The 23,337-nt window shown below is 39.6% G+C and overlaps 1 protein-coding gene across 1 annotated transcript in view; it reads right to left on the reverse strand.

Annotated features, from left to right (window-relative positions):
- The window catches only part of LOC124776768 (alanine--tRNA ligase, cytoplasmic), a 181,497-nt gene that overhangs the window by 39,144 nt on the left and 119,016 nt on the right, over window positions 1–23,337 (reverse strand). The window contains exons 10-14 of the mRNA XM_047251907.1: window positions 7,072–7,196; window positions 6,824–6,977; window positions 1,203–1,372; window positions 842–1,096; window positions 467–720 (exon numbers count right to left, since the gene is read on the reverse strand). Coding sequence (XP_047107863.1) covers window positions 467–720; window positions 842–1,096; window positions 1,203–1,372; window positions 6,824–6,977; window positions 7,072–7,196 — 958 coding nt within the window. The remainder of the gene's footprint in view (window positions 1–466; window positions 721–841; window positions 1,097–1,202; window positions 1,373–6,823; window positions 6,978–7,071; window positions 7,197–23,337) is intronic.

Below are 23,337 nucleotides of genomic sequence, written 5' to 3' on the forward strand. Positions count from 1 at the left end.
CATATCCACTTAAAAGCAGGAGATGTCTACTCTGTTTCTTTAACTAGACAGTTCCAATCTGTGCAACATCATGGTGCCCCATAAAGATTACCAATTACAAGTGACAAATTTATCTTTCTTATTAGTATGTGTAAGATTTAGGAAACAAACTAGATATTTTGAAGGCTCTATTACAAATCTGGCTCCTCTTATATGTAGCTGTTACGCAGTACCAGAAATAGAAAGCAGCAGAAAGTTGGTGGTGTTGCTATCTACACAAGGAAAAGTAATTATATCACAGGTTTGGAAAAGATGATAAAGTTTAGTGCTGAAAGGAATTTTGAAAGTGTGGTAATTAAACGTATATTTTGCTTCACACCATCCTCTTTCAGAGGCTGGTAATTTGGAGGCTTTTCTGGATTAACTTGACACTGTTATATGTAAATGCATGGTCACAAAACTGCAAATGTAAATCGCAATAACTCACGTTCCACCACAGAATTCAACTGAAGTATTGTCTCCAGCAGGTCCAAAAGGATCAGATTCTAGTTTCTCAATAGGCACACCTATTGAAACTATTCGAACAGGATCAGGATAAACTTCATCAAAAACTGCTCGTAAACCCTTGATTGTTTTTGCTGTTGCTAGATGTGATTCCTTCGCATACACTGGTTCATTGCGCTGTATCATATTCACTGACACACTTTCAGTTTCTTTTACCTGTTGCACTGACATTGGTCCCTGCAAATAAAAAATTCAGTTCTAATAATTAATAGTAATTAAAATTAAAATTTTTTTGATAATTCTTGCAAGACAGCTATGGCTGTATTAATCAGAGGAGGGGGATGTGAGATAAAATTACCTTGTTTGTGAAGTCAAAACGAAGTCTATCGGGAGCCACCAGTGATCCTTTTTGGTCTACTTCAGTCTTAAGAATAGCTCTCAGTGCAAAATTGAGTACATGTGTACCTGTATGATTGTTCATTACCAACCTCCTTCGAACAGTATCCAAATGAAGTGACATTCTGTCTCCTTTTTGAATTTTTCCTTCAGCAGTTCCAATATGCAACACATATCCTCCAAACACCTGCACATTTCTCACAGAAAACTCTACATTCTGTAAATAAATTTGAAATTATGAGACCACTAGTGGCAGGGAAAAAGAACAGAGGAAAACAGCAGTTTAAAAATGATCAACCACAAATTTTTTTAGCTAATATTACCTCATCTGTAACTTTCACCATGTAACCCTCGTCATATATTTGGCCTCCCTGCTGAGCATAAAACGATGTCTTATCAAGAATTATCCCACATTCTTGACCAGAGGTGACTTCATTTACAAACTCTTTCATGTAATATATTGCAACCACTTCCCCAATACACGGTCCAAATTCTGAAATAAATTAATTTAAGTAAATATGGCACATATAAAATACTCTGTCTCACAATGAAATGCACTAACATCTATGAAAACTCCAAGGCCAAGAGGGATACATGTGAATGAAATGAACTTAGCACAACTGGATTTGTGATAACACATAAATGATTTGGATTACAGAATTCTTTGAGTTGTGGTGTAGTCCAGTATGGAATGGAAAAGCTTAGTACTCTAAATGTCCTGCTTTGAATATATTAATGAGGAATCTTTCTGACTGCAGTTTGTAAGCAGTTCCAGAAAGCATCAGCAGTGTTTGATAAAGAACTATTGCAAGTAAGGTTCCAGCCAACCTTATACCTGATTTATCCACAGGAAAAAGCATTCAACAATATAATGAACTTACAGTACACGAGATACAATTACTGTCCTGTACTTACCTTCAAGAGGAAAAATATAGATGACAGGAAGAGAGAGGCCTACCTGTTGGTGGGAGGAAAGGGAATGAGTCTGAAGCAAAACAATGATGAAGGGCGTATGGTGTCAAAGATATAACCTAATCAGTAATCACTGCACCAGCTTCAGTCCAGAGATGATGGTGACAGAGAGAGAGAGAGAGAGAGAGAGAGAGAGAGAGAGAGAGAGAGAGAGAGATGAACAGCACAATTGAAACTAGAGATGTGGCTGGGGGGATATGGAGGACTGAGAACAACAATGTACAATAAAAACGAATAGAAAAAGGCAACAGTAACACAAAACAAATAACAAAATCACAGAAGGTACAGGGTGATTATAATTAAAGTTAAACTTTCAAACCACTGTCAAAATAACACCACTGATCAGAATGACGTCAAATTGCGGCGGAATATTATCGGAGAAGGGGGAAAATGTGTGGCAGAAGAAAAATAAATACTAAAAATGACAACTGAATCATGCTACAATGCCTAAGGTGTACGTTTGACATTAAACAAACCGTACTACTCAGTGTGCATGGGTGCGATACTGTTAGTTACATAAGCCCATTCACTATGGAAAGGTAATATCACATTGGACGGGAAAAATTGGTTTTTAATTATCCTGAGGCCCAAAACCGCATAAAAAGCGTCAATCAAAATTGAATCGGATTATTGATTTCTGTGTGACTGGAACAAAACATGCTCCATGCGATGTCCACTGTTTTCTGCAATTTGAAATTGAGAAACAGCATGTTACACAGATGATCAATGTGTTCCAGCATCACGTTCAGAATGTGTTGCACAATGCATGGCTTCAATGCAGCTAAGTTTGCAGTCGGAACATTGAACACAACAGCTTTCAGATGCCCCCACAGTCAGAAGTCACACAGATTAAGATCAGGTGATTGGGACGGCCAGGCTGTACGGAAATGGCAGCTGATAATTCCAACATTTCCGAAATGGCGCTTCAGCAGTTGCTTAACTGGATTTGCAATGTGCAGAGGTGCGTCATCTTGCATAAAAATGATCCCATCCACACATCCATGCTGTTGGAGAGCTGGAGTGATGTTGCGCAAAAGACACTCATAGCACTTACCAGTGATGGTACAGGTAACAGGACCGGAAGCACCTGTCTCTTTGAAAAAATATGGCCGTATGATAAATGATGCCATAAACCTGCACCAGATAGTGATATTTTCAGGATGAAATGGTACTGGTTGATTTGCGTGTGGATTTTCCATTGCCCATATTTGACCAATTCTGTGTACTGACATAACCTGTCAGATGGAAGTGGGCTTTGTCCGCCCACAAAATTTTCCATGGGCAATCATTGTCCACTTTCATGCGAGCAAGAAATTCTGAAGGTCTCTCTTGCTGGTAGGTCAACAGGAAGCAACTCATGCACACGGGTAATTTTGAATGGATAACAAAGAAGGAAGTTTCCTAGGATTTTACGCACTGTGCTCACGGGTATGTCCAATGTTCAGGCAATTCTCCAAGCACTACACATTTGCACACCACCACTCGTCTCCTCCTGCACTGCTGTGGCCACCATTTCCACTGATGTTGAATCAGTTTCCTTCCTCTACCAGCTTGCACACCAAAAGTATTTGTCTTTTGAATTTTCGAATCATTTTCTCGGACCAACGGCTTTTTTCAAACCCTTATTGTAATACAGCTTTACAAGCAGAGTGCTATCCTGCATTGAGACAGTCATGGCGAACGTTGCAGACGCGAAAGGAGGAAAAGCTTTGTACCTGGCGTGTTTATACCAAATTCAATGGGTTGTGCAGATGACAGGTGTTTTCATTTATGTATTCTGACACACACAAGGCATCATACCATATTTTTTTTCTTCTGCCATACTTTCTTCCCCTTCTTTAATAATATTCTGTTGTAATTTGATGTCATTCCAACCAGTGGTGTTATTTTTACAATGTTTTGAAAGTTTAACTTTTATACTCACACTGTATAACGAAAAGATGATTATAATGAAAAAAGGGGATGGCGGGTGTGTTAGGTGGTGATGTGTGCAAAGATGTGTTTCATTACTAGTTTCCCTGAACTCTGGAGGTGGCAGTACTGATATTTTGCATCCTAAAGGTAAGTACTGGCTGGAAATTCTTCCTCAGTCACATGTGTGATGCAGACAGGAAAATGAGGCAGGAAGTGGGAGAAGGATTGGGGAGTGGTAGTTGGCAGCTTGGAAGGAGGCATCAAGAGTCCATTATACAAATCTGTGAGGGAGAGGCAGCAGACATAGGGGTAAGAAGGTGAGATACAGGCATTGGAGCCAGGATGTTCATGCAGCATCAATAACTGTGACATGATTGTGGGGATTGGGAAGGAGTCACAAGACAGAGGAATGGGAGACTGATGTATAGGGAGCATGAGTGCAATATATTATTAAAGACTGAGACTCTCTCTGCACAGTTCAGGAAAGCCGGTGCTGGATGGAAAGATCCAGACAGAGTGGATTGTGACACAGCCATTGAACTCTAGCATGTTGTGCTCCTGCATTGTGTTCCAACACTGGGTGGTCAACTCTTCTCTTGGCTAGAGTTTGGTGGTGGCCTTTCCTTCTGGTGGACAGATGGCTGGTATTCATGCGTAGATAAAATGTGCAGGAATCATAGCCAAAGGTGGTACATGACATGGCTGCTTACACAGGTGGCTCTGACTCTGCTGGGATTCTTCCCTCCAGCACCATCTTTACTGAACTATACACAAGGGAATTACCTTCATAACACACCTTTCACTCCAACTATCCTGCTGGCCTCAATCTCTGCTAACCCACTGCACACACACCTTCTACTAAACAGTCTCCCCTTCCTTGTTCCTGTCATCCCTTCCCAATCCCTGCCTTCAAGTCTTCATCATTGTTTGCTGCAAAAGCTCACCAGTCCCAGTACCCATGTGTTGTGTATACCTATCCCCTATACCTGCTGCCTCCCTCTGAGCTGCCAAATACCACTTACCAACCCCTCCTTCCAGATGCAGCTTCTTTTTCCCTCTACTTAACCCACCAGACACAACCCTTCACCCCAGTCCACCCGACAAACTGCAGTCTCAGCACTGTGAGTTCAGTAGCCATAATGTGGCTGCAAGGTGTGTGTGTGTGTGTGTGTGTGTGTGTGTGTGTGTGTGTGTGTGTGTGTGAGAGAGAGAGAGAGAGAGAGAGAGAGAGAGAGAGAGAGAGAGAGAGAATTCCTCTGATAGAAAGTTTTCATTCTTTTTTTTCTGTGTCTGTCAATGACTCCACACTTCTACTATTTGGTGGGTGTCTCCTTACTCCTAAATTACATACATTCTACAAGAACTTCCCTAGCTGTATACCTGATGTGATAGGTAGAGAACACGTCAGGTGGAATCAAAGATACTCTTAATTATTTACAGAATGCTTCAGCAATCCTTGCCTCGAGTGGGCAAGTGCTGTTCTCCTAAGATATGGCACAGGGAGGGAAGGGGGAATACCTGGCCCCTAAAACCTCACCTGACATAACAGCTTCTGCTCTCAATACATAGGAATTGAGACAGGTACAACACTAATAGCATCCCAAACCACAACATTATACTGCCTAATAATAAGCTGCCAGCAAGTTATCATCACATCAGTGCCAAACATATCAGGAGCCATTGTTGCACAATGGGTTGAAATGGAACACAACAAAAAAAACCTCAAATTTTGCCACTCAAAATACCCTCGGAGATTGTCATGTGCTTATGGCAGGTCAGGGTACTTTTGATTTCTAGAGGATGACAGCCACCGAGATGATGTGCATACCTCCAGTCTTACAGCATGAATTGCCAAACTGTTAACACTGTCAGTTAAGAAACTTGCAGTATTCCAACATGTACATGAATGTGCCTGGACGGTTACAGTAAGGTAAACAAGATGACATTCAATCCTTGTAATGAACTTGTCTGGTACAGTACATACTGATCACCACACGACCCTCCTTCAGGCCATTGATTCCACATACTCATCACTGTCATAGAAATGTACTCAATACAAAATGACAAGCCCACTTCAGAAATTGTATAATTTTCCCTCCTTTCAAACTCACTCCTATGCTGAGACATGAGACATACTAGTATTTGTTTTCAGCTTTCCACTTTGTTTATGGCTCTTGATCGAATAGGTTTGGCATGACAGTTACTTTCCAATTTACACTGTGATGACAGTGCTGGCCCTATGTGTACAACATCTCTCCGCAGTCTTAATCACTTACTGCTGCTACTCACAAAGAGTCTGAATTTGTTCACACTTTTATTTCTGGGTGCTGCAATTTCATACAATTAATTTAACAGGAACATTATTAAATCTAGACTGTAAGCACCACTACTGTAACAGAAAATAATTTATCAAACAATGGAAAAGCCAGGATGTAATAATGACAATATTATGAAAAGGATAGTTGCTACTCTATTCAGGGGAGATGAATCGCAGATTGGCAAAACTAAAAGACTGTCAGCAAGTAAGCTTTCAACCAAAAAGGTCTTCATCAGAAACAGACGAAGTCCACATGCACACACCGGTGCGCGCAGGACGCACGCTCACAGGGTAGTTGCTACTCCATGTAGCGGAGATGCTGAGTTGCAGATAGGCACAACAAAAAACTGTCAGCAAGTGAGCTTTCAGCCAAAAAGGTCTTCATCAGAAATAGACAATGTGCACTGGCAGGTGCATGCGCCTGCCCGTGTCCACAACCACAGTCTTTGCTGAGGCCGGTCTCAGAGGCCAGACTGAGGTCACGTGGGTATGATTTGCATTTCTGTGAGTGTGAGTCAATGAGTGTGTGTGTGTGTGTGTGTGTGTGTGTGTGTGTGTGTGTGTATTTCTGATGAAGGCCTTTTTGGCTGAAATCTTACTTGTGCTTATCTGCAACTCAGCATCTCTGCTAAAAGTTGAGGGCTACCATCCTTTTCATAATGCTGTCAGAAAACAATTTACGATTTTCCAACTTTAGCGCATAATTAAAGCAAAAGCTTTTTTTTTTTTCCAAACATTTACCGTAATCAGTGTCCTTTCCTGTTGATGTAGCATGGTAATTATATTTTGGGAGATCATCTGTCACTGGGATGCCTTCATTCTGAAGATGTGTAAGTGCATGGACATCTAATGCAATCTGGGTATCTGCACCAACACCTTTGCCTTGGGAAAGAATCTACACATTCAAAACATTTGAAAGGCATAAATATCCATATTACATTACAATTTATTTTATAATTCAATTCATATTATAATGGTATTTTCTGTACCTGTGCCTCTTTTCTGGCTTCTTCATAAGCTGTCATATCTACAACTAATCCTTTCTCTTCACACATTAACTGCGTCAGATCTACAGGGAATCCGTATGTATCATACAATCGCCAAGCAACATCTCCTGCAAGTATGAAATAACATGCCTTCAGTTTGTGAAAAATTTAGATTATGTTGTTAACTTTTAAAGTTTTGTTAATGGAACATGCTGAATCAGTAACTCAGGTACAAAGCTTAAATTATTTACACTCTGCTGTCCCATAAATTTGATGACTTTACCTATAATTTTTAATTTCATCTTAATACCACCATTTTTATTTAATTAATAAAGACAATTTTATATGAACTCTTTAAATGTTTTACTTCCAACAAGGAAGAAAAATCTTGATACAATGTGCTAAAGTGTTATGAACTTAATGGAATGGAATGGAGGTGTCCAGAGCTTTAGCTTCACTTGCATAATACATACTTTTACAACAGCATACCAAAAAATACATTTGTTTCTACAAATAACAATACAAAATTAGCTAGATTTAAATGCATAGGCACCATCTACACTGAACTAGCTATTGAGTACTCAATTTATGAAATTCAAAGATTTAGTCAAACTTCGCTCTGGGCATCCTTAGCCAGTAAATAGTAGTTCTCCTCAAACAGATACACCTGCATAAGGCAACTATTTATCTAGTATTTAATATCTTTTGAATATCAAGTCTTTTTCATTGTACTATAGGAGGATATATCAAAACAAGTAATTTCTACAAATTTAACACGTAAATAAGTTACCAACGAAAACAGTTTTGTGCTGTACATAACCTCTAACACATGAAACAGTAGTATAACTTGTACACATAAAATAAAGTGAACTGCAAAAAGCTTTGCTTTTTAAAATTAATTAACAAAATTTCAACTGCATCACTCAATTACAATGACTATCACATGGTGACATCTTGTAGTATGAATAAGAAATGTCCCAATTTTAACTGACTAGTTACACCTGTTTCTGAATCTGCAATTATACAGAAAGATTTAATTTTGCTTCCAGTGTATATAAAAAGGGGGCAGCTCTGAGTGGTCTTTGCTGAGGCATTCAGCATCATTTTTGTTGGCACCAGAAGGAGCAGAAAAAAAAGGAAACAATTTGAGCAGACAATAATTAGAGTGCATGAAACAGAATATTTGTGCAATAAGTATGACAAATTTAAACAGTTATTACATCTTTCAGATTTCAATCTGTAAAAAAAAAAAAAAAATTTACCATCTATCAGAGCCAAATCTTTCTATTTTTCTTACATGTTTTAATTATTCTTATTTTCCATATCACTACAACAACTGGAAATAGTGATCAACAAAGTTGTCATTAATCATAAGGGTAGCTTTAACAACCACAGTTCTACCTGAAGTTCTATATCCTTCCATTCTCATCAGCTGACTACCTGCTCACACAGTAAGGAACGGAAATTAATTTTTCTCTTCGCATAAGTTTTGAACCAGCTTTGATAGACAATGCAAGGATACTACAGTCTGATAAGGAATGGCGTATTAATGTGATCAGACAAATTGTTCCTTTTAGGGACTGGAAATGTATGATCAGACAAATTACACAATAGTAGTAAGTTGAGAAAATTAAGAACGTTTAACAGTAAACTAATGGGCATTTACTTAAAACAACAACAACAACAACAACAACAACAACAACCAGCAATCATGAATGGCAATGAAACAGTAACATCCTGACCGACATATTTACCTGTCTTGAAAAATGGTTGACAGAGCTGAAAACTGTTGACAGAGTAACTCTCAGCTATGTTTAGAATAAATACTTTTACAGTGCAATTACAAATAATATGAAGCTCTGGAATTGAAATTACACAGAGCAGCAGTGTGTGCATAAATGTGAATACACGCAACATATGGAAACTGCCAGTCGTTCATTTCTGCGCACACTCTGCTTCAGAGTAAAAGTTTTGTTACAAGTCCAATCTCTAGAATATGGATTTCCCATTTTCTGCCACATATGGGAGTGGTTTGATAAGTTGCATAAAAAAGAAAAAAAAATGTGTTTCATAAACAACTCACCTTATTTCTCAACACAGTCTCCTTCGAGAGATATACATTTGCTTAAGCGATCCTCCAACTTTTTGATTCCATAGGAAGAATACATTCTATCAAACTCAGCATAATACTCGTGGACCGCAACTATCACTTCCTCATTTGATGAAAGTTTCTTCCCAATGAGCCAAAGTTTCAACTTAGAGAGCAGGAAGAAGTCACTTGGGGGCTAAGTCTGGTAGTCAGGGGGAATGAGGAGCCAATTCAAAGCCCAACTGTTTCACTGATTAGTGGGATGTTACATTATACTGGTGAAAGAGCACTTTTTTGCGTGCCAACTTTGGCCTTTTTTCAGTCAATGCAAGTTTAAAATAATCTAACAGTGAAGCATAATACAGTCCACTTGTGATTCTGCCTTTTTCCAAGTGACCTATGAGTATTATTCCATGGAAATCCCAGAAACAGAGGCCATCACATTACCAGCAAACAAAATGGCCTTTGCCTCTTTTTGGTACAATTTCAATGACCTTTGTACATTGTTCATGACTCTGGCGTGTAATGGTGGGTCCAGATCTCATCAAGTCACAAATCGCTGCAAAAAATCTTGCAAATGTGATTAAACATCATGAGACATTGTGTTGAAATTTTGTGCTGGATTTACTTTTGGTCTACAGCAAGCAATTATGGCACCCTCCTCACACACAGTTGCTTAACAGCCAATTCTCCATGCAGTATATTATGCACTCTCTCAGTTGAGATGCCTACAGTCTCAGCAGTCTCACATTAACATATCATGGATTTTGTCAATGGTTTCCTTTATGGTACTACATTGGATGGCCAGACCATTCTTCACCTTCGGTGCTTGTCCAACGATGTTCAAATTCATTAATCCAGAAGTAAATGATCTTCAATGATTGTGCAGAACCCACATGATCTTAATCCAATTCTGGTGTCATTTGTGCGGCAGTCCAATCCTTCAAATGAAAAAAAATTGGTAACAGCAAGACACTCCGTTTTTTCCATTTTCAATTGCAGTTGACACACAAACCAATTCAGACAGCTGTCAACAATGAACTTTGTGCTGTATATTGTTGAAATTCTTTGTAAAATCCTTGGAATAATCAAACTTCCCATCCAAGAAGGCACAACAAAAATGTTCTAGTCTTTCATGGAAATTTACCACACTTATCAAACCATCATCGCACATTATTCCAAGGGTTGTATCCCCATAATATGTGTGCGAGATTATCTATAATATCTAGAAGACCAGAAGAGAGAGAGACTGGCACACTAAAGCTTTGGGGTGGTCTTGGAGATGTGGTTAGATGTAGAAAATTGCGCGTCAATGCAACAGATATTGATGAAGTCTAAGTTAAGTACGTAATTTTACTGTGTTCAAAGAGTTAAGGGGATTTTCTGCCCATACAGTAAAAAGATACAAAAGCTGAGAGAAACCTTGCAGAAATGAATTTTCATTATATGCCAATATTTAGGCTTGGAAACTGGAGGGCTTCATTTCTACCTTCATTCTGTCTTCCTGTGACTTTCTTGGTTGACTTTTCTGGATAGTTCTAACTAACTCTGTCTGCCCTTTACTAATGTGTTTATTCGCTTTCACATGTGCTTATAATGTGCCACTGCCATTTGGGAGATTTACTATCTCTGGGTGTAATTGCGTTGCACTGATATGAATAACGCTGCTTGCTCTTTTACAGTTCCATTATTAAAGAACTGTAAGGCTCTATAGTTACCAAAGTTCATGTTAGTTGCCGTTAGAGAATGATCAGGGTGTATATGTGGACAAGAAAAAAAAATTCCTGGATTTCCCGGTTAAAAATACACTTTCTCCTGAGTGACAGTATATTTTCCCTTATCAATCCTTTGAATGGTTATGGTTTTATACACGGGCGAACAATTTCAGGGCGTACAATTTAGAAAATGAAACTCAGGGAAAAAGACATGTTTTGGAAATATCTTTGATGTGCAGCAACATGTAAGTATACACTGGAATTCCACCAAACACTGCATGTTACTTTCCGAATCATTGAAATCGAGATTTCGATGCGCTTTTGTGTAAGCCATTCGTAGCTCATGTCACATGGTCTCGCCAGCCGATGACGGCGGTTATTCAGAGCATAGGACACGTGATGTAGTCAGCCAACAGCAATATCACTGTTAACTAGCACGAACACACAAACAGGGAAAGTTAATAGTTTAAATTGATATACATAGTGTGGCTATGAGAAAAGCAAAAATTTCACATATAGTATTGGTCTCAAGCTGCAAGAGAGGCTAAGCTTTCGCATATAATGTTGATCTTTTTTGCGCGTATTACAATTTAAGAGATATATATATAACGCAAATGTGCCAGTAAAATTTTTAATAATGACATAAATGTCTGATCTTCAGGGTTCGAAATTCTTCAAAATGGCTGGTCATCAATGAATTGATTTTTAAATGAGAGTCAAACGCTCTGTGATTTAATAAATTCGTGGTACATTATTGTACATAGTTGAACTTACGTAAAAGGATATTTACTTTGAAAGTAACGCTTTTCAAACCACTATTAGCAATATTTTCCAGCGACCTGTTAGAAACTGGTTCATTTCAGCAGTTGACAGAGAGCGCAGGTAACAGGCGACATTGCGCTTGGGTAGCTATCATGACCTGGGAAGCCGGTATGTACGTACGTGTAAAACATTGAAAGATCATACATTATGTCATAAAAGAAACAAGTCATCAGAGGATACTGTAAGAGCATCGGAATTTCGTGAACCATATTAAAATGTTCGAATTTAAAGTGCATACTTAAAGGGCACATTTGTGTGCCAAGATTCCCAATGAAGTAGACCTCGACCTGATATTAAGCTTTTAAGTGTGGTTTTTGGGATGTAAATTTTCTTAGAGCACCAGCACTGTATTATATCATGTTTGGTTCTTTATTAAGGCATAATGCCATACGTGCTAGAAAACGAAAATGTGAACTTGAAATGCAGCGAACAGTTGAAACTAGCCAGTACTGTGGAATTAAACATTTCGTTTCAAATACATTGATTGCCTCTGCGGAAAAGGTTAATAAAGTCAAATTTCTTTAGCAAACATACAAAAATAACTTCATTGTTCTGCAAGGCGATTAATGCTTGACTATCAGAAAGGTGGAAATAAATTATGTGAATGTGTTTTAATTCACCTGATACCTCCTGGCCACAGCTATCCGGTTTGTTTTCATTTAACGTGAAAGTAAACGAAGGGGAAACAGCAAAATCACTAAATGTAAACACGGGTCACGTGGAGACTACCCACTATAACTCAGACTGCTCTGCGCATCAGCCCTGGATCTACGAAATTTGTGAACCAGGTCCACACTAAGAAAATAGAATTTTCAAAATATGAGTATGTTCATCTTTTAGCACACATCTTTCTGAAAAGTCTGAAACATAAAACATATGTATTCGAGGAAATGTAAGACATATTATTTGGTCTTAAGTATGCCAAAGTGCAGTGTCACGCCTCTTAAAGCATTTTTCTACCGCACGTCCAAACTATATTCAGGAGAGTGGAAACTGAAATGTCCTGTGGTGTCTCTCCTGCTCCCAGTCAGCCGGTTTGACAGCCATCCCTTGTAATAGAGAGAACAAGAACTCTTCGGAAAATCTGAACTCTTTATTGCCTATTAGTTAAAAGAGATAAGCAAGAAATTACACATTTCTTCAAACCTTAGCTCCTTGCATTTCTTCTCTCTAATCTTGCTACAGCAACACCAGAATATTCCACTGACCTATTTGAGAGGAAGAACCACGAACGTCAGCAGCAGAAAGCAATATTTCAGGACTGGCAGCCAGCTCGTCATCATTGAACATCGTGAGGCATTGGAGCGTCGCAGAGTCTGTGTCACTCAGTGCCGCCACCAGTTATGAGTAGTCACTGTTATTGCAGTCATCGTAATAGTACCATCATAACGTGGATCAGCAGCTGGAGGCGCCTGAGTGACACCGTCACTGTAGTCATCACCATTACCACCATCTGAAGCTGTCAGCAGGCAGCCGCATGTAATAGGAGTCATTGCTTGGGGTGCATTGCAGTAACGCACTGTCACTATCATCCTGGAATGCTGCCTCCACAAATGTGATGGAGGCTGAAGCTGAGGATACCAGCCCACCACCGCTGGACAGCTGCCGCTGGGGATGGTTGCTGAGACAGGGCACCAACCTGTCCCATTGCCGCCACCACCATGCCCCCAGTCACGATTAAAACAGATGTCTGTGGCACATGGTTCAGCTGCTGTGATACAACCCAGCAAGGCCATAGCATATTCCAGTTACGCCAAGGCAGGTAAAGTTGCAGTAGCAGGTGCGTATGTGAGCATCTGCCACCTTCATTGGTGCCAATAATATTATAAGTGGAAACAAACATCACCCAGACAGCCAACAACCACTGCATTGCAGTTGACCAATAAATTTTGTTATTCTGTCATAAGGAGCCAACCGTGGACACAACTCCACCATCCTCTTTCTCATGCCCAGCAGAGAACCCATGTTCGAATATGGCGATGGGCAGTGGAGTCCCATTCCTGTTTACACAGGTGCCAGGAACTCTGCTGAGGCATCGTGGAGGATGGACCTCATGGAAATAGCAGTATGGATCACCTACAGTGATGATGTGCTACATAACATAGAAAATAGTGCGCAAGCGCCCATTTCAATTATTTTGGTTCTGAGCCTATTGGGTTGTTCCTTTTCCTTTCTTCTGCCTGAATCATTTTTCTTTGGGTATACTTTTCCTGATTAAATTGTAGTCAAGGCAAAGGAAGTTTCAGCCGCTGAGCTTATTGAGCTGCTTGGGATCAGATGATAAATTACAGATAGAAATAAATGAGGTTAGAGCAGCAGAGAGGGAACAGTCACATCCACTCTAGATGACACTGTTGTGGGATTGGTTATTCCTTTTTTTCCATGGAAACAGGGGGAAGACGTTCTTATCTTTTTTGACAACTTGGCAACCAAAATGCCAAACGGGGGTGAGGGGTTGGAGTTAGGAGCAATTATTACATGTTGCTAGACTGTCATTAACGGAAGATGCTACAGCACATGGTATGTGTAATGAGAATCTGAGGGAGGCTAAAACATTTGAGGGTATGCAGGAACAATTAATGGAGATATATCCGAAGAACAACACAACAAGATATTTCAAGAACAACTTTCTAGAGAAGATCGCAAGCAGCATGAATTGATTGAAAATTTCACCGAGTGTATTCGTAAAATCAATGTAGGTACCTATGAGCCCACAGGTGATGATAGGAGTTAACTCAGTAATTTTGCGTGAAGCAGAGCAGAGGATTCTTGACACATTTTTGATGGGGTTACAACCAGATATGTCAAGAATGGTTAGTTTGGAATTTCCTACATGTTTGAATGAAGCAATGGATATTGCATTATCATGAGAGGAAATTGAGTCATTGGCTAGGTCACATAAATGTCCAACAGTGTTTAGTATGGACATAAATTGTTTTTGGCGAGGACAAAAGGTTCATGTACAAAGAGACTGCAGACAGCAATGTTGCAGGTATTGTAAAAAGTCAGGTCACTCAGATGACGAATGGCATAATAGAAATCAGCAACAATGGAAGTTTCAATCACAGGGTGGAACTTATAGGGGCACGTAAAAAAGCAGTGGTAAAGTTTTTCAGACCAGCTATATGGGGGATAAATTATGTAAAATTTTGTTGGGCACCAGTTCTCAGGTTTTGGTTGCAAATAAGTGAGTATTTGGGGTGAATAGATTAAGTGCACCATGCCAGACGTTAAGTGGCACAGGTGGAAGGTGTGAAACTTCACTCAGTTCTGGAGTGCTGAAGTTCTGAGTGGGGGAGGTTAACTCCCAAGTGAATGCATAAGTTATTCCCGTGGTTGGGGGGAGGTATGACAACATTCTCGGACTATTTCTAGGTTGCACATCGTGCCATTAACTGACCTGAAATGGCGTATGGTAGAACTGGATGAAACTGTGTCAGCTAGACTCTGCAGCTGGAGCACCTTCACTGTTGAAAGGTCTGCCTTATGGCCCAGTGAAACCAATTTAACTGCGTACAAGGTCCCTTGTGGTTAATCTGCCAGATCGCATACCAAAAGGTACAGGAGAGGTAGCCTGGATTCATGTTGCTACTGACCTTCCTGTAAACTCTTTGTGTATCACTGAAACTTTGGTGGTTAACGAAGCAATAGATGCAGTTGTTTTACACCACATAGTATATCCTACTTTCGGAAGATAGACAGCACAAGGGTAGTGCCTCTCAGTATTGATAATTTTGGCCCTGAGGAAGTAAAGTTGTAACAGGGTACCCTGGTTACGAAGTTGGAAGTGTTACATCAGGATGAATTAGACCACGTTTCTACAACAGATTGCTGGGACGGTCTGTCGACTGGTCAGCACTAAGGAGCAAGGTAGCACATCTTGCAGGACAGGATAGAACATTAGTGGAAAAACTGTTGAGTGATTACGTGGAATTATTTAATACATCGGGTCCATTACCCACATCATCACTTGTTCAGCAGCAAATTACTACTATTAGAAGTGAAGCACCCATCTACAAATGACCGTATTGACTCCCAAGGCATTTACAGCCAATTATGGAAAAGTTTATAAATCAGCAATTTAGAGACATTATCATAGAACCTAGCTGTAGTCCCTGGTTTGCTCCCATCTTAATTGTAAGCAAAGTATCACCAAATTGTGGCAAAACTTTTTTTTTCTGTTGTGACTACCAGTTCTTCAAGCAGAAAACCATGTCGCATGTGTTTCTTTTGCCTAATATAACAGACACACTGGACAACTTGAGTCAGTGTCGGTACTTCCCACTGGATTTGCATAGTGATTACCCCCAGTTGGAAGTGACGCCACAGGATTGACTCAAAACTACACTGTCAGTGCTGACAGGATACTTTCATTTCGCCACATGCCTTTTGGACTTAAAAACATGCCGGCAAACTTTCAGTGTTTGTTGGATAGTGTGTTGCGTGGATTAAAACCAAAACAGTGCAACTAAATCGTGTATTCAAAGAATATTCCAAAACATTTGGAGCAGTTGTGCAAAGTGTTTGATCATCTGCATGAAGCACAGATAATGTTAACTTTAGAGAAATGTCATTTTTTGTTGCAAGAAGTTTGGTATTTGGGTCACCTTAGAGGCCAAATGAAATTCTTACTGATCCAAAGCTAGCTGAAGCCGTTCAAAATTTTCAAACACCCATCAAATTTTTACAATAGATATGTTCCAATATTTGCATAAACTGCAAGACCTCTCATGCAATTGTTCCGAAAGGGAGTGAAGTTTCATTGGGCAGCTGAGTGTGAGGCGGCATTCCACAAGTTAACAGATCTGCTGACGTCTAGTCCCATTTTGAAAAGCTGTTTATTCTTTCTTGTGATTCGAGCAGTTTTGCGCTTGGAGTCATTTTGAGCCTGTAAGCAGAGGGACAGGAGCACCCAATTTCGTATGCTTCATGGCAGTTCAATAATGTTATTCTGCTATGGAGAAGGAAAGACTGAATCAGTCTGTCTTCTCATTCCATCTGGTAAGTCTTCCCTGACCAGCAGTTCTGAGTGACTTTTCTGAAATCTACCCCTTTTCCTACATGTCTCCAGTCTTTCCCTTCACCCCTCTTCCTTCTCCTTCAAAACTTCTGCCAGAAGAAGAAGCCACTGGCTCCGAAAGCTTGTGTAAGTATGACCTCCTTTTATGCGTTTTTCTTCTGACACCGCTTGATGAGTAGATTTTTTTATATATCCAATTACATATATTAACTTTGATTTTGCTATTGCTATTCTATTCTTAATGCTTTACTAATTTACTGTCTCATTCTTGAAGCAAAGAAGAAAAATCAAAGTAATTACTGTTGACTGCTAACTTCTTTAAGTCAGCTAAAATCTTACATAAATTTTGAACTGTAATATTCTATAGCCCTCCATGTGTGATGATAAGGTGGTAGACTCCCCTCCCCCACCAACTGCTATGCTCATACGAATCGTAAGAGTTTCAGCTCACCTTCACATGACGAGCAGCACCAGCCTGGTGGCTACTCTGTCCTGTTTACGGCCTCTGTCGTATTGCCAAGCCATAGCCACTACTCATTGAATGGCCAGTTGCATTAATAGCATAACTGTTGTTGTTTTCCTGGCCTTCACAAATTGCATATTGTCAATGTAACACATAAAACTTTCCTTTTCCTTTAATCATCTTTTCACTAGTTATAAGCCCTACACAGGGCAAAATCGCAGCATCAAGAGGACTTTTGTGAAGGGGGAGGAGTGTGTGTGTGTATATATATATATATATATATATATAAAAATAAAGATGAGGTGACTTACCGAACAAAAGCGCTGGCAGGTCGATAGACACACAAACAAACACAAACATACACACAAAATTCAAGCTTTCGCAACAAACTGTTGCCTCATCAGGAAAGAGGGAAGGAGAGGGAAAGACGACAGGATGTGGGTTTTAAGGGAGAGGGTAAGGAGTCATTCCAATCCTGGGAGCGGAAAGACTTACCTTAGGGGGAAAAAAGGACAGGTATACACTCGCACACACGCACATATCCATCCATGTATTTTGTGTGTATGTTTGTGTTTGTTTGTGTGTCTATCGACCTGCCAGCGCTTTTGTTCGGTAAGTCACCTCATCTTTATTTTTATATATAATTTTTCCCACGTGGAATATATATATATATATATATATATATATATATATATATATATATATATATATATATATATATATATATATATATATATATATATATATATATAAAAAATAGAGGGAAACATTCCACGTGGGAAAAATATATCTAAAAAGAAAGATGATGAAACTTACCAAACAAAAGCGCTGGCAGGTCGATAGACACACAAACAAACACAAACATACACACAAAATTCTAGCTTTCGCAACCAATGGTTGCCTCGTCAGGAAAGAGGGAAGGAGAAGGAAAGACAAAAGGATATGGGTTTTAAGGGAGAGGGTAAGGAGTCATTCCAATCCCGGGAGCGGAAAGACTTACCTTAGGGGGAAAAAAGGACAGGTATACACTCGCACACACACACATATCCATCCACACATACACAGACACAAGCAGACATTTGACAAATGGTGACTTACCGAACGAAAGCGCTGGCAGGTCGATAGACGCACAAACAAACACACGAGAAGAGAGGATATACTGAAGGGCAAGTTCCCATCTCCGGAGTTCTGACAGGTTGGTGTTAGTGGGAAGTATCCAGATAACCCGGACGGTGTAACACTGTGCCAAGATGTGCTGGCCGTGCACCAAGGCATGTTTAGCCACAGGGTGATCCTCATTACCAACAAACACTGTCTACCTGTGTCCATTCATGCGAATGGACAGTTTGTTGCTGGTCATTCCCACATAGAAAGCTTCACAGTGTAGGCAGGTCAGTTGGTGGCTCTCCAGCAGGGATACGACTTCCTCAAATCCTGCCCTGAAATGAGATCCATTCTTCATGAAATCCTCCCCACTCCACCAAGAGTGTCTTTCCGCCGTCCACCTAACCTCCGTAACCTCTTAGTTCATCCCTATGAAATCCCCAAACCACCTTCCCTACCCTCTGGCTCCTACCCTTGTAACCGCCCCCGGTGTAAAACCTGTCCCATGCACCCTCCCACCACCACCTACTCCAGTCCTGTAACCCGGAAGGTGTACACGATCAAAGGCAGAGCCACGTGTGAAAGCACCCACGTGATTTACCAACTGACCTGCCTACACTGTGAAGCTTTCTATGTGGGAATGACCAGCAACAAACTGTCCATTTGCATGAATAGACACACAAACAAACACAAATATACACACAAAATTCACAGTAAGGATAATTAGAAGAACTAAAAGAGACTTTGAAAAGGGGAAACTTGTAAGAATGGAGGAAAACACTTCAAAAAATAATACTCGTGATTTTTTATCAGATATTAAAGGGCAGACCGAAGGACTACTAAACTCTAAAAATGTATTTCATAAATAAGAATGGCTGATATGGCTTAAGCAACACTGAAAATTACAAAATACTTGCAATATAATGTCATCAGGTTCTTTTTATTATACAGAACCAATCTTGCAGCTGGATTTATCAAAGCTACCTTCCACTCTCCTGTTTTTTCTGTTTACCACATTTTTTAAGGATCAATTTGTGGAGACTATTTAAATAGTCCCACAGTAACAGGGTCTCCTCCACTAGTTTTGTTGTTTTTTAAGGTTTTAATTACTTATTCAATTTTGTTGATAGTCTGGAGGAAATCTCCTAAATTTTCATGAGTGTTGTAGAATTTCAGCTGCAAGATTGGTTCTGTATAATAAAAAGAACCTGATGACTATGTATTGCAAGTATTTTGTAATTTTCAGTGTTGCTTAAGCCATCTCAGCCATTCTTATTTATGAAATACATATTTTAGAGTTTAGTAGTCCTTTGGTCTGCCCTTTAATATCTGATAAAAAAATCACTAGTATTATTTTTTGAAGTGTTTTCCTCCATTCTTACAAGTTTCACCTCTTCAAAGTCTCTTTTAGTTCTTCTAATTATCTTTACTGTTTCCTTGAGAATTTCCTCTTTTCCCATTTTTTGGCCCTCTCTAGCTGCTACACGTACTAGGCTTGTTCAGAAAATAGTGTACCAGATTTATATATGTATTTTTTTTTTTACAAAAATTATATTTGAAAAAATTACACACGTTGACTACTTTTTCACATAACTGCCGTCCCATTAAGTGCATGCTGTGACCCATGGTACAAGCTTCTTTGTGGCCTCCCCTAAAAACTTTCCTGCCAACTCCTTCCCCTATTTAAGAACCTCTTCCTGCACCTGCTCATCAGTGTGTGCCTTCAGAAATATGAAAAGATGATAATCTGACAGTGCCAAGTCAGGGAGATATGGGAGGACGGGGACTGGAGTTCAAATCATTTCAACCAAATGAGCTCAAGAAAGCCTTGATGGCTAAGGCTCTGGGAGTATGGGTGTTGTGTAAAAAGCTTACTCCTCTCGTCACCATTCCCCTCCCTTTGTTTTGAATGCTCCTTTTGAGTTTATTTACGATCTCGTAATATTGTTGTGCACTGATGGTCACCCCGAAGCACAAATTCGACTAACACAATGCCTTATTGGTCCCAAAACACTGAGGTCATGATTTTTTTTGCTTCTTTTTCCATCTTGCACACAATTTCCAGTATCTCAGAGTTCTGGAGAGTTGTGTAAACATCACAAATATTTCTTACCTTGTCAATTGGCAGTGTTCACAAACAGTTTCTTCGATTTTTCGCACCAATTCATCAGTCAAAATGGAATGTCTTCCACTCCTCTGTTCACAATAAAAATTGTTCTGCCTGCACGAAACTCCACGCACCACTTACAAACACACTCATTCTGTTCATACCACCTTCACTGTACACCATTTTGTTTGTGAAAATATTTCGGTGGGTGCTATCACTTTGGTGAGCAGGAAGCAGGTGGTATGGGGCTCACACTTGGCACGATTTCTTATCCATATCTTACACCGAACTGGACACTACAACATGAGTTTATGTACTACCACATTCCTGTAATGCTCGCTCTGGCCAGGGGATCGCACAAACACTTAGTGTTGCCAACCCATAGGAAAAAAAAGCCCACAGCCTGTTATGGCCACAGTAGACTTACTTTCTGCGCATGCTTTTATTTCATCACATCATATTTTATTTTTATTTTTGATGACTCAAATTTCTTTAGACAATTCTTGCCAGTTGTCATGTTTATCTTTTTTGATTTCATCTTGGTTTTTTACAATTGATTTTTTGTTAGAGCAAGTCAGTTGGTGTCTTATTTAATAGTTTTGTGGTTTTCTTTGTATTTTATTGGATAAAATTAGCCTTAATTTTGGAGTGGTATTGATCAGAACTAATTCATCATTCCTTATTACTTTCACATTCATAATTTCCTTACTAGTTTTTTGAGAATCAGCTAAGCAGTTCAACTGAAATTCTCCCAACATTGAATTTGGAGATTTCCACCTTTTGGCTATTCTGGGAGCTTCCTGAAATAGGTCAAATAAGTTTCGGCTGAGAGCTCCGACATACACTGATCAGTCTAATGTCATTTGTACTACTTCTTTTGTGGGCTGGATAATGCCCTGCTATGTTTCTAAATTTCTTCTCTCTACATATTTGAGCACTGAAGTCACCCTAATGTAATATCGCATTTTTCAGTATTTTGTGTAACTGTTTCTAAAAGATTGCAAAATTCTTCTTTTTTTGGGATTTTTGCTGTTGTCTTCATTTATTGGTGCAAGAAAATTAACAACTGTATATTCTTTATTTTTGCATTTAATTGATAGGACAGATCTAAATCCTGTACTGTATCCTGTATTCTTATTACTTTCATAACATATGTCCGATTTTAACAAATTTTTCTTTTTGAGAAACATTTTTCCTGCAACTGGCAACCTGCATTCATATCCTCTCTACATCAGTTAAATATCACAACTATTAGTGTATTATTTCCTGCTCTAATTCCCTCAGTAGCACCTGATTTAATTCAACTGAAATTCTATTACACCTGATTTACTTTTGTTGGTATTCACTTACACCACCCTTTTCAACACATCATACATCCTATTCAACTGATCTTCAAGTAATTGGTCATCTCTGACAAAATTACGATGTCAATGACAAACCTCAAAGTTATTCTTTTTCCTCCCTTTCCAAATTATGCATTGGTTTCCTTTACTGCTTGCAAATTGTACAGTTCAAATAACATCAGGGATAACCTAAAATTCTGTCCCACTCCCTCAACATCTAGTGCTTCTCTTTCATACCTTCAACCTGGTAGATACAGTTTGGTTCCTTTACAAGTTGTCTGCAACTATAAACTGGAAACTGCAGCATCTCTTACTGGCAAAATTTGCTTCTATTTTTGTCGAAATTTGCATGAATTTTTGTTTGTAAATGATAAGACTCTCAAATTTAAAAGGTTGTCACACTGTATGAGTGAAGATAAATGAAGCCTCAGTTATTTGGAATTGACTGTTTAGAAAAAAGTGTCAATTGTGGGCTTTTTGACTGTTCAACAACTTTTTTTCCAAAATCGCCTTTTTTTTCCAGTTTGTTCTGCTGAAAAGCGACAGCACTTTTCCACCAGCGAACTGAATGCATCTCTGATTGAAGGTGGTTCTCGACATTCTTTGTCTTACATGCAGTGTATACGTATTTGTGAATTTGGACAACCATCAGCTGCATAAAGGAATCACGAAACCAAAAATTGGTGCCAGACTGGGACTCAAACCTGGATTTACCACTTACCACAAGAGGCTGCCTTACCATTAGGCTATTCGAGCAAGATTCACGGCCATGCCCAAACTTCCACATGTCGTTAACCGTGTGTCTACAACATGTACTCGTACATTCATTATTTATATTCCCATACAGGGAAGCCATTTTAACTTAAAGTAGCTTTCCCAGTGTTGGTGGATAAATATGATTTTGCAGTGACTGTGCTGTTAAGAAGAACAGTGCAATGTTCCTTCAGACATGCATTTATTCGCCGACACTGGGCAACTGACTTTCAATTAAAATGTTTCCCCTATACAGGAATGTACAGTCTTAGACATAAAAACTGACCGCCGGCCGGCCGCCACAGAGACTAAGTCCGAGTCGTTCACTTAAGGTGTCCAATAAAACTGACCGCCCCTGACAACTCTAAGTCCGGCCATCTGCACAATCTGGCAACACTGTAAGATGCGGAAGTGTTGTCTACTTCCTAGATGATATGGATGAAATGAGCCCGTGGTCTTGCGGTAATTGTCGAGCAGTCTAAACTTAGTCGCATGTTCGCGTCCAACAACTTTATTTTTTTACCTCATTTCGGTCTAAAGTTATGAGTCTGATTGAACATCGAAGGCAATTCGCTTAACATTCAACCCACCCGCAATAATAAGTATTCCAGAAACAATTCCGCAGGACAGCTCGTGGCTGCGTCGCGATCATAACAGCTTACGCTCGGGCGTTGCCTCGCGCTGCAGCGGCTACCGGCCACCGGCCAGACGCCACCCGCCGCCTGAAATCCGACGCCGCCCATGTGAAGACGGCGCCATGCTGTCAGTGTATGTATCAATGCCATTTTCGAATTTGAAGTTCTAGTTATCATCTTGCAGTTAAGCACTGGATTTTGCATACTTGAAAATCATG

The sequence above is a fragment of the Schistocerca piceifrons genome, chromosome 2, assembly GCF_021461385.2.
Source record: "Schistocerca piceifrons isolate TAMUIC-IGC-003096 chromosome 2, iqSchPice1.1, whole genome shotgun sequence".
Lineage (NCBI taxonomy): Eukaryota > Metazoa > Arthropoda > Insecta > Orthoptera > Acrididae > Schistocerca > Schistocerca piceifrons.